At 33.6% G+C, this 13,195-nt stretch overlaps 1 protein-coding gene across 5 annotated transcripts in view; it reads left to right on the top strand.

The window, feature by feature from the left end:
- TANC2 (tetratricopeptide repeat, ankyrin repeat and coiled-coil containing 2) overlaps positions 1-13,195 on the top strand; it is a 484,030-nt gene that overhangs the window by 115,653 nt on the left and 355,182 nt on the right. For all 5 annotated transcript variants that reach the window (XM_030800293.1, XM_012497692.2, XM_030800292.1 and 2 more), the window contains one exon: positions 7,424-7,495. In XM_030800293.1, coding sequence (XP_030656153.1) covers positions 7,424-7,495 — 72 coding nt within the window. The remainder of the gene's footprint in view (positions 1-7,423; positions 7,496-13,195) is intronic.

Genomic DNA, 13,195 nt, shown 5'->3' with positions numbered 1-13,195 from the left:
GGTTCCATATGAACTTTAAAGTAGTTTTTTCCAATTCTGTGAAGAAAGTCATTGGTAGCTTGATGGGGATGGCATTGAATCTATAAATTACCTTGGGCAGTATGGCCATTTTCACGATATTGATTCTTCCAACCCATGAGCATGGAATGTTCTTCCATTTGTTTGTATCCTCTTTTATTTCATTGAGCAGTGGTTTGTAGTTCTCCTTGAAGAGGTCCTTCACATCCCTTGTAAGTTGGATTCCTAGGTATTTTATTCTCTTTGAAGCAATTGTGAATGGGAGTTCACTCATGATTTGGCTCTCTGTTTGTCTGTTATTGGTGTACAAGAATGCTTGTGATTTTTGTACATTCAAGATGGATTAAAGACTTAAATGTTAGACCTAAAACCATTAAAATCCTACAAGAAAACCTAGGCAATACCATTCAGGACATAGGCGTGGGCAAGGACTTCATGTCTAAAACACCAAAAGCAATGGCAACAAAAGCCAAAATCGACAAATGGGATCTCATTAAACTAAAGAGCTTCTGCACAGCAAAAGAAACTATCATCAGAATGAACAGGCAACCTACAGAATGGGAGAAAATTTTTGCAACCTACTCATCTGACAAAGGGCTAATATCCAGAATCTATAACGAACTCAAACAAATTTTCAAGAAAAAAACAAACAACCCCATCAAAAAGTGGGCAAAGGACATGAACAGACACTTCTCAAAAGAAGACATTTATGCAGCCAGAAAACACATGAAGAAATGCTCATCATCACTGGCCATCAGAGAAATGCAAATCAAAACCACAGTGAGATACCATCTCACACCAGTTAGAATGGCCATCATTAAAAAATCAGGAAACAACAGGTGCTGGAGAGGATGTGGAGAAATAGGAACACTTTTACACTGTTGGTGGGATTGTAAACTAGTTCAACCATTGTGGAAGTCAGTGTGGCGATTCCTCAGGGATCTCGAACTAGAAATACCATTTGACCCAGCCATCCCATTACTGGGTATATACCCAAAGGACTATAAATCATGCTGCTATAAAGACACATGCACACGTATGTTTATTGCGGCACTATTCACAATAGCAAAGAGTTGGAACCAACCCAAATGTCCAACAACGATAGACTGGATTAAGAAAATGTGGCACATATACACCATGGAATACTATGCAGCCATAAAAAATGATGAGTTCGTGTCCTTTGTAGGGACATGGATGAAACTGGAAAACATCATTCTCAGTAAACTATCGCAAGGACAAAAAACCAAACACCGCATGTTCTCACTCATAGGTGGGAATTGAACAATGAGAACTCATGGACACAGGAAGGGGAACATCACACTCCGGGGACTGTTGTGGGGTGGGGGGAGGGGGGAGGGACAGCATTAGGAGATACACCTAATGCTAAATGACGAGTTAATGGGTGCAGGAAATCAACATGGCACATGGATACATATGTAACAAACCTGCACATTGTGCACATGTACCCTAAAACCCTAAAGTATAATAAAAATAAAAAAAATAAAAAAAAAAATAATAATATTTGAAGAACTTATGGCTGAGAATTTATCAAATTTGGTAAATAGCACAAATTTACAGATTCAGGAAGCTGACTGAATCCTTAATAGGATAAATGCAAAGAAATTCATTCCCTATCAATATGTGATCAATCTGCTGAAGATTAAAAATGAAGAAAAAATCTTGAAAGCAGCCCGAGAGAAATAACACATTACCTAGAGGGGAACAACAATTTGAATGAGTGTAGATTTCTTATCGGAAAACATGCAGATCAGAAAGTTGTGGCAAAAATAGGCAGAGGATATAAACAAGAATATACACACACCAAATGGCCAGTAAAACATATGCTCAGCTTCGTTATTAATGAGGGAAAGGCAAATTAAACAAAAATTAGATACCAATTCACATTCTTTAGCAGAAATGAAAAAAACCTGAGTAGTAGTCATGAGATTGTGAGGAAATGGGAACATTCACTTTTTGTGGAAATAAAAATTAATGCAACTGTCTTTGGCAGAAATTTGGTTGCTCTTATAGCGTTTTTGCATTATATTATTTAGTAGTTTCGCTTCTATATCTTGAACATGTGCCCAAGGAGCTTATATACAAGCAGATTAGACATGTGCTATAGGAAATGGTTCATTGCAGACTTCCTTTTGAAGTACTATAAATTTGGAGACTATCTAAATCTTCATTAGTAAGAGAATAGATACAATTGATATATTCACGCAGTGGAATACCAGAGTTAAAATGAATTCCACACAGATAAATTTCAAAACATAAGCATTAAGTAAAAATGGCACATTGCTGGATGATATGGTATCATTACACTTACGTAATATAAACATTTGTGGAGGCATATATATGTAATAAAAGTATAAAAACATGCATGTGATTTTACTTATTAAGATAGGATAGTGGTTAATTTGGGGAGGGATGGAAGAAGGGAAATTGTGTTGGAGAACTATATAATGAAAATGTCAGCTGTGTACAACTGGTAGTGTTTTAGTTTAAAACCAATTGATGCAAATATGGGAAATCTTAAGATTTGGTAAAGTTTGATAGTTGCTATATCAGTGTGAGTTATATTTTTCACTGTATTTTCTATATATTAAATTTATTTACAATAAGATAATTAACTTATTTGTATATAATTTTGATAATTATGATTGTTATGAACATTTATATTATGAACATATTTCTCAGCTGTTGGCACTGTTGAAATCTGAGGCCTGATAATTCTTTGTGGTGGTAGGCAGTCCTGTGAATTCTAGAATATTTAGCAGCATCCCTAGCCTCTGCCCTTTAGAAGTGAGTAGCACTCTTCCAATTGTAACAACCAAAAATGTCCCTAGAAGTCCGTGGTTTGCTCCTGGTTGAAAATCACCAATTTAGAGACTACAAAATGCTGTCACATGTGTTAGCTCATTTGAACCTCACAACAACCATCAGAGGAAGATGTTACTTTGACCTCAGTTTTACAGATAAAAACACTGAGACTCAGAGAAACTCATCTAAAAATGACAGGTATGGAACTAAAACTCAGGTCTTATTATGCCCACATACAGACTTTTTGTGCATTTGTATGTACGTGAGTATATATTCCCACACATTTCCTGGTAACCTTACTAAAAGTAGAATACAAATTAAACATTCTAAGAAGTTTCTTATTTTTGTATTTCATTCACAGACATATTTCATATCTCCTCTGGTAATTTATTGATGTCTGTCTCAGGCATCTTAGTAATTACTGGGTTCCATTGTGCTTTTTTCATGAAAGCTTCTTATAAATAATTACAAATTAAATAAAAGGAGTAGGTCCTCTACAGAGGACTGTTGTATTCTTCTGTTTGTCTTTTTTGACATGCCGTGGTTTCATTCTGCATTTGGAGAAAATAGGTTACCAATATAAACTTTTGCTGGGCTGCTTTTATTTCCTTATTAACTATCATGAAGTGTTTATGTAAAATACTTGTTTACAGAAATTTTTATAAATGGATTTTAATATTCAAAATCTAATTTTGGTTTCAAACCCAAGTATCAAATTCAGACTGTAGAAATGATGTACACATTAGTTTTTCATGAAAATAGTTTTTCATGAAAATAGGAAATGATATTACAACATAATCTGGATATTGTGGTTTTCAACAATGTTTATTTAGAACAAAAACCATAAACTTAAGGGGAAAAAAATCCCTTTCACAATGCATTGTGCACTTTTAGTCACCTCGCAAGAGCCTTTCTTGGTCACAGAGAAGATTGAGATGTAACATGTAATTAAGCAGTCAGGTATTCCATTCATTTGGGGTGGTTTTTGGGAATTTTACATTTTACTCCCTAAAGGATCACCTAGAGAGAGCCAAGAAAAGGGTCCTTGAGCCCATGCAGCCATTAAACTTTCAGTGGCCCCTAGGCCAGACATCATTTGCAGAGCCGCCTTCTCATCCTTACTGGCCTTACTCTCAAGTCATTCAACTCATTCCTTTTCACAGAGATTGCCCTAATTAGCCTTCTAAACTAATCTCCCTGCCTTTAGATCAGGGGTCATTTCCCACTGGCTAAATCTAGGTCACTCCTAGTTTTTGTAGGGCCCATAATCTAAGAATGGTTTTTATATTTGTAAATGGTTGAAAAAAAATTAAAAGAATAATAATATTTTGTGACATATAAATTATATTAAATTAAAATTTTAGTGTCCATAAAGAAAGTTTTATTAGAGCAGAACCACATGTGTTTGTTCATCCAGTATTGAAAACCACCACCCTAGTGTCTACACTACTATAAGGGGTATCTTTTTAAAATGCAAATTATTCTAGGTAAATATGTTTAAAAATTTTTTAAAAAAACATTAAGCAGGTAGATCAGGGTTCTTAGTTGTTTCTCACAGTGTAATTTCTATGACAGCACATGCTGGTTAACATTGTGCCTCACTATAGGTGAGTTAAAAATGTTTCCATCTCAAGTAGTTGATTTGATAAGAGTAATTCATATATCAGTGTCATGAGCATTGACCTTTTCACTAAAAAGAAAATGTATCATATTTTCACACTGTAAGCATTTAGAAAGAACTACTTTTAGTTACTTCTTTTCTTGTTAGAGCAGCTTTTTTCTTGAATTCCATGTAAAGCACGTATACCTAAGCTTGCATTGATAGATCTCATAGATATGGGGAATAGATGCATGATAGGGACTTTAGTTACCTAAGCATGGGTATACAGAATGTCAGGTGCTAAATTTTCTTAATAGAGTATAGAATTTTTTTTTTTTTTAAAGAGTCAAGGTCTCTCCTTGTCACCCAATTGGAGTGCAGTGATGCGACCATAGCATAGCTCATTGTAACCTCGAATTCCTGGCCTCAAGCGATCTTCCCATCTTGGGCTCCCAAAGTGCTGGGATTACAGGCATGAATCATTTTGCCCAGCACTAGAATTTCTTAAATAATGGTATTCATTAGAAAGGAGCAGCAGTAATATAGACCTGGAGAGGGAGCGTTATAGGGTTGGCAGTGTACCAGAATTCCTACTGAGGTACTTTATTTTGGTTGTGGCCAGTTCATTGTCAAGAGAAGCTGTCTTTTAGTAGGATGAATAGATTGACCAAACATGGCTTTTGGGGAAAACATTTTTTTTTCTTTAGAGAATATATCTTTTGATTTTATATTGGAAGCACATAGGAAGATTATATTGTAAGACTAAGTCCTCATAACCTACTTTGTTAGAATGCCTCTATTCTGTAAAGGAATAATTGCTATAGTTACTGATTAGTGCTTTAACATTGTTTTTATGAGAAAAGAATAAAACGGGAACATGAACTCAAAATATTTAACAAATTTGGGTAGAAATTAGTATCAGAGAGATGTATTGAGTCAAACATCCTTGGATTAAAATCCAGTTTCACTTTTACTGGTTTTGTCGTTGGATTTCAGTTAGTCACCATGAGTTTCAGTGTTCTCAGCTGTGAAATAGGTCTTTACTTCATAGGGCTTTGATGAACTATATAAAATACCTGGCAGAGAGTACATAGTAATTGTTGGCTGCCGTTCTCTCTGTTCTTAAATACATTTTAGAAAGAAGAGAAAACTTTAGGATTTTTGGACATATTGAATATTAATTCATAAGAGAGTGAGGTGGAAGGAATCCTAGAGGGTTTAAAACTTAGAAATTAAATTTGAATCGGCCCAGTTGAAATACTGAGCCTTATTAAAAAGAATCCATATAATTTATAGAGTTATTTACTTAGAATTTGAAATACAGTTAAGAAGGATTGTAAATGTTCACATTTCCTTTGAAAGGACAAAATTAAAGAATTTAAGTTTTAATTTTAACAGAGGCAGATCACCCATTCAGAGATGATAATCCATGAGTAGATTTTGCTTTAATTTTTAAAAATAATGTCAAAGAAAAATGTCTCATATTTGTCTTTCAGATAACACCTTATTTTGTCAACATGTCTATTTTTATTCAAATGTGGTAACTTATGTAGTAACAGCAGAACTAAAATAATATTTAAACTGATTTATATTTAAAAAGTATTTTCATACTGGAAGAAAAAAATATGGTTGCCTATCACTTTGAGTATCTTTCTGTGTGATAAGTTATTTTACAAATCTGACTAATTAAATTAGTGGAGCGTTTTACTAGATTACTGTGGACTAAGAGATACGAATATTTCCTGGCAATGTACTTATTATTTTGTATTGTCATCGTATATTTGGAATCGATTGATTAAATGCTGCTGTACTTGCTAGTTTAACAGCCCTCTACAAAAATAAAGAATAGTTGATATATATACATGAACTGGATTTAATTATTGCTAGGCCTTACATATAATAAATATACTTAAAAGGAAGCTTTATATCAATAATGAATTAAAAAACAGGCCATCTGTTTAAAAAGCAATAGATGTTAATACATGAGCTCTATTACAAAGAATAAACCATAGAATAAGTAGATGACAGAGCAAGAATACTCTTTATTAAACCTGCTTACAGCTACTACCCCTTTTCCCTGTCAAGTTAAAAATAAGACAAGTGATTGTGTGAAAGAAAGAATAAAGGAAATTGTTGATGCCTTAATGCATTTTTCATCTGATTAAAGTGATAACAAATTTATAGGTGTATAGACCACTATGTTAAAGATTTTGCTTGGTTTAGTTTCATATTTTATATTATACTTTACATTCTCAATGTGTGAATGTCTGTGTTACTGTGCCTATTTTAATGAATTTATGATGTGTAATTTTTCTGTTTCTATATAACAAAATTGAGGCAGTTATTTACAATAAAGTAAAATTTGTTTTAGCTTTTCTTAAAGTGCATGAGGGAATATACTGTTTTGGTTATTTCTTAAAAGAAGATGTATATAATGAAATGGATTTTTTTCTATATAATTTTAAAAATCATGGTAAAATAAACTCAAGATTTATTTGGTTTTTAGCTTTTATATTGATTTCTTTTATAGGTTTATTGATTTTTATCTCTTATAAAACATACGCATGTGATTCTTATTGTAGTAAAACAGTCCTAGGGATTATTTGATGTACTGTTGTACGTTAGACAGAAAAAGCAGCTGTAATTAATTTAAAAGATTGTTTTAAATCAGGCCTTCTTAACTGGAATTCTGTGACTGAACTTTGGTGTTGATACCTTTCCTTCATTATATGCAAAATAGAGTATATACATATGGGGGAGGGGAAACACCTACACTTTCTTAAGACTTCAAGAGGGGAGTGTAAAAATAAGGGTAAGAACCATTGGTTTATATAAGAAAAATCCTCAAATATTTTAATGATCCGGATTATAGGAAATACAAATAAATGATTGATATAGTAGTTTTAAATGTAGATAATGCCAGAGACACTGTTATGTCAATCTCATTATCTATTTGCTTATGCTCTTTTTAATTTTATGCAGATGGAGGGAGCGAGGAACCACCGGATCGAAGACAGTCAAGTGTAGACTCTCGCCAAAGCCGCTCTGGGCAAGGTAAATTTTCATCAAATTGATTATTAAATTTCAAAAAATAACAATAGATATTTCTTTCTAGTACTTAATTTGGAAACTAGGATATTGCCATGGTATAGTTTAGATATTCTAGTTTCTCATTTAGGATTTAAATGATATGATGTAAAAATCTATATATTATTTATTCAAGATATATGAAAATTAAATATTGTCTAGTGCCTTGTTTTTTTAAATGATATTAACGTTTAAGTAATTTTGAAGCATTATGGTATATATCTGGATATCACTTTTGGAATGTAACCAAAAGTGAATTTTCAGCAACAACATTTGTTGGAGTATCGTCACACACTGGCTTTTTAAATTTCATCAATATAATATTTGTTGTCTTAGCTGTCTCAGAAGAAATGGTTTTTGTTGGTAATTGCTATATTAGGATCTTCCTACTTATTTTCCTTTTCTGTTTAAAACTTATTATCACGGGCCTTTGATTAATTTTTGAAGGGACAACTTCAAAACTAGGTAAAAACATTCTGAGTCAGTGAAATACCCAGTTAGACCTTTTCTAACTTATTTAACATTGCATGACCACCAGCTCTGTATTCCTTTTTCTTTTCTTTATAGTACTTACCACCTTCCTATTTATTCTGTTTATTTTCTCTCTTCAAAACTAGAATGGATGTTTTGTGATAGCAGTGATTTTTTTTGTTTTACCCTTTTTTAAAATTTTTTTTAATTTTTTTTATTATTATACTTTAGGTTTTAGGGTACATGTGCACAATGTGCAGGTTTGTTACATATGTATCCATGTGCCATGTTGTTTTGCTGCACCCATTAACTCGTCATTTAGCATTAGGTATATCTCCTAATGATAGCAGTGATTTTTATGCTTTGTTCACTGCTGTATCCTTAAGTGCCAATAATAAGTACATAGTATATAGTAGTCACTAAATAAATAGTGAATGAATGATCTCAAAGAGAATGAGTTGAGAACCCAAAATGATGAATAGATTATAAAATTCAGACAATCATTTATTGAGTTTGGTTTTCAAAGAATCTTTAGTAGCATAAAATAAAATAAAGCTGAGATTTACAAATGTGCAGTTTTTAATCCTGTGCAGTTTCTAATCCTGTAAAAGCTTCAGATTTATTTATTCTATAATCGTGTCCCTCTTTTTCTCTAACTTTGCTCTTCCCAGTTTTTAGAGCTGTACTATTTTTATAAAATTGTTTGTTGCAGATTAAAAAGAGGAATAATGAGTTGAAAATTTTAACTTATGCTAATACTTAATCATACTTAAGTAATAAGCATGTATTATGACTATGTCTGGAATTTATCTTATTCACACTCTTATTTTCCATGTAAACATATTTTGATATAAAAATGAGATTATGTAAAACTCTAAAAATAAAATTAGTACAAATTACTACTAAAATTGTAATTATTAAATGTCTTAAATTTTATTAAATATCAAATATAGATGTTTGAAATCGCTTACCTAATTTACTCTGAGCTTTGTCAGTTAAAATATTTTTCAAATCAATGAGTGTAATTGAATTTTATTAACAAAGCTAAAACTTCAAACAACAAAACCAGGGATTTCTGTGATCCAGAGGACAGCTACCTGATCTCAGTTTGAAGTCACCAAGAATTGTATCATTGTTAGAGTTAATCGATATTAAAAGCATGTTTCTTAACTTTTTAGAGATATTATTTGTAATATCTCTTTATTCAAAAGAAATATATATATTTTTTGATATGGAATCTTGCTTTGTCGCCTAGGCTGGAGTGCAGAGTGCAATGGCTTGATCTCGGCTCACTGCAACCTCCGCCTCCCAGGTTCAAGCGATTCTCCTGCCTCAGCCTCCCAAGTAGATGGGATTACAGGCCCGGCTTTTTTTGTATTTTTAGTGGAGATGAGGTTTCACCATATTGGCCAGGCTGGTCTTGGAACTTGTGACCTCAAGTGATCCATTCACCTCAGCCTCCCAAAGTGCTAGGATTACAGGTGTGAGCCACCGCGCCTGGCCAGAAAGAAAATTTTAAAAAACTATCTATAATGAGTTGAAATGAATGAGAAATAGTATTAGGAGTAAAAGATGGGATGAGCATAAAACGTTTGTTACCTCGAGAAACCCACTGAAAGATCAGTAAAGAAGGATTGGAAGGAGAAAATATCAACACAGTTTCAGAAACCGGAGAGTATATGAATAATTGAAAACTGAACTCCAGCAGTAGCAGAGGAAATCAACAAAACAACCAAGAGGTCTCAAAAAGCTTGAGAATGACAGTGTGTGGAAATGGAGATGCAGTGACAATTGGTTGAAAGTCAGATGAAGAAGCATTGGGTTTCTGGAACTTCCTCCCCAAAACCACCTAACCAGTCAGCTGGGCAAATGCTGAACTCCTCACCCCTAACCAAAAGCAAAATTTATCCTTAGGAGTGGGGAAAACCAGAAACACTAGCCTGGGAGACACCAGGCATAGTTGAGGGCAGAAGTCCCATGCTAAAAATGGGAGAATTGGACCTTAGATATCTCTCTCCTGTCTTTCTCCTACTGGGCTCCCAGAATATTGGCAGTTAGACCTTCAGATTTTAGGCAGGAGGTTGGAAAAAAAAAATGTCTTTTGTGGAGAATCTGACCAAAAAAAGGAAGATAAAAGAAGAAAGAGGAAATTTAGTCATCAGAGATTCCTGAAATAAACAGGCCAGTTAGCTCACTCCATGTATCAAAGCTCCAAATCAGCTTTTCAGTCCACTGCCCTTAAATATGAGCAGCTAACAAAGATTAGTAGATATTTGAAGAAACTCTCTAAATGTATGAAAGATAGAAATTAAATGGAATAAAACAACTTGGAGAGACATACATTTTTGCAGAGGAAAATTATAGAACTATTATCCCCCCAGAAATAAGAGAAAATAACCATGAGACAAGAAAGAAGTACATAAAAGAGTGATATTATGACTTTAAAAAAGGCTCTTAGGCGTTGAAATTCTGATAGTAAAAACCAAAAGCTCCGTGGAATTATCAGAAGCTAATGTGCTGAAAGAAACTGAAAAAATAGAGCAAAAGGACAGAAATAAGAAATGAAGGAGGAGTGTTAAGAAAAATCACAGGATCAGTCCAGGAATTTCAATATTCAAATAATAGTTGTCAAAAGAAACACCAGAGAAAATGGAAAAGAAATCATCAAGATGATTCAAGATAATTTTCTTAAGAGCGTAAAGTTTCCTGATTGAAAAGGCTCACTCTGTGCTTAGTACAATGGATGAAAATAGATCCAAACTAAGGCACATTGTGGTGAAATTTGAAGTCACTGGGGCCAAACAGATCGTTCATGCTTCTGGGGGGTGGGAGGGAGTGAGTTGGCTTTGCACTTGTCAGTCGTAGCATTGGAAACTGAAAAATAAAGCAGCATCTTCAATATTCTGAAGGAAAATAATTTTCAATCTCTGTATTCCATATGCGTTGATACTGTTATTCAAATATAAGAATAGAATTAGATATATACATTTTCAGAAACAATCTGCCTGTCTTATACACTTTCTAAGGAATCTGTTGGAGGATGTGATCCATCAAAATGAAAAAGCCAAATGAAAGAAATGAATTACAAGAGACAGGAAAGTCAATAAAGCAGAAAGATCCTTCAGAATGACAATAAAAAGAAGGGGATAGAAGGCTAGCAGTTCAGATTGGAGTGGGTTAGAAGCCTCCAGAAGAGTCGTCTTCAGGAAAATGAGATTGGTAGAAGCCTGATGCAATTAATTGTCTTTAGAAAAGTTTTAGACAACTGATGAGAGTCTCAAGGTTGAATTGGTGATAAATACATAAAATAGTAAGCAAAAGAAAGTTCTGAACTACAGGGAAAATAAATAATGTGTAAGAAAGGAGATGTTAGAATAATGTCGTCAGTTCTTTAGCAGAATCCAGAGTAGTTGATGTCCAGGCAGTCACCTCCAGTAGAAAACGTGATCAGTTTACTTAATTATGTGGTACAAATAGTTTCATTATTTATTTGATTTGGACTGTTATGATAGGAAGCAATGCTCTAAAGGAGGGCAGGTCTGACCTGTGACTTTGTTTTTGTATGGTTGGTGTATTTGATTTGCTAAGAATTTAAATTATTTTTGCATCTATATTCACATGGAATATTGACTTTTCATTTTCTTGTTTTCTAATGTATTTATCTGGTTTTAGTATCAGAATAATGCTGGCCTCATAGAATAAGTTGGAAGTTTCGACTTCAGTTTCCTCCTCTTCAGTTTCCTAAGCTACATCGCATAGAATTGATATTACTTCATCCTTAACTGTTCGATACAATTTCTCAGAAGCTAATTGGGCTTGGAATTTTATTTGCTGGAAGGTTTTTAAATGTGAATTCAAGTTATTTAATAAATATAGGACTATTCAAATTACGTGTTTCTTCTTGAGAAACATTTTAATATCTGCATAATCTGTAGTGATGTAAGCATTCTCATTTCTGATATTTGTAATTTGGGTATTCTTTCTCACTGTCCTGATCATTTTGGACAAAGATTTGTCAGTTTTATACATCTCAGAGAATCAGTTTTGTATTTGGTTTCTGTATTGCTTTCCTGTCTTCTGTGTCATTGATTTATACTTTGTCCTTTATTATTTTCTTTCTTCTGCCTGCTTTGGATTTAATCTTATCTTTTTCTTGTTTCTTAAGGTAGAAGCTGGGGTCACTGATATGAAAGCTTTCTCTTCTAATATAGGAATTTAGTGTTATAAATTTCTGTTTACTGCTTTAGTTACATAGATTCTGATAAGTAGTATTTTCATTTAGTTCAAAAATACCCTTTTGATTTTTTCTTTGACCCATGTGTTATTTACAAGTGTGTTGATGTAATCTCCAAACATTTGGAAGTTTTTCAGATATCTTTCTCTTATTGATTCTTACTTAAATTTCATTGTGATCAGAGGACAAACTTTCTGTAGGTTGAATCATTTTAAATTTGTTAAGACTTGTTTTATGGCCCAGGAAATGATCTATTTTAATAACTGTTCTGTATGCACTTAAAAAGAATGTGTATTATGCTGTTTTAGGGTGGAAGGTTCTATAAATGTCAACCTGGTCACGTTGATTGATAGTGTTATTTAAGTCTTCTATATTCTTGCCGATTTTCTTTCTACTTAACAGCAAGGAATATTGAAATCTCAGGCTATAAGTGTGGATTTGTCTATTTCTCCTTGCAGTTCTGTCACATTACTTGTACCACTGGTCCTCTGATAAGAAAAATTACTCTTCCTCAGAGATTTATGTGTCTCTTCAGCTATAGCTGCTGGTTGTGAGATGGGCTTGCTTAGGGACAGGGCTGGACGAGAAAGGTAAAAGAAGAAAAAGCCAGGGGATTTCCCCCATTCACTCAGTCCCATATAGAGGCCCTCCATTCCCACTTTCTAACCAGAAAGAGAAGACTTATTTTGTATCTCTTTGTGTTTGTTCCTGGTGTGTAGTTCCGGGATTTGGATTCAGGCTTGGGGTTTGGGGTACATAAAAAACAGCCGGAAACTCATTGCTGAACTGGTTGTACTTTAAGTTCTAGTTTTCTTCCACAGTTTGCCCACTATTGTTTTCTTTTCTGAGTCTCAGATTGCTGGTTCATCATTCTTTCCAGGATTTTCAGTTATATTCAGGGGTTTTAGTTGCATTCAGTTAAGGCATAATGTGCTTACTTCATCTTAACCCAGAACCAGTGC

This window comes from Nomascus leucogenys, chromosome 19 (genome assembly GCF_006542625.1).
Source record: "Nomascus leucogenys isolate Asia chromosome 19, Asia_NLE_v1, whole genome shotgun sequence".
Taxonomy (NCBI): domain Eukaryota; kingdom Metazoa; phylum Chordata; class Mammalia; order Primates; family Hylobatidae; genus Nomascus; species Nomascus leucogenys.
This window is presented reverse-complemented; position numbering and strand designations above follow the sequence as displayed.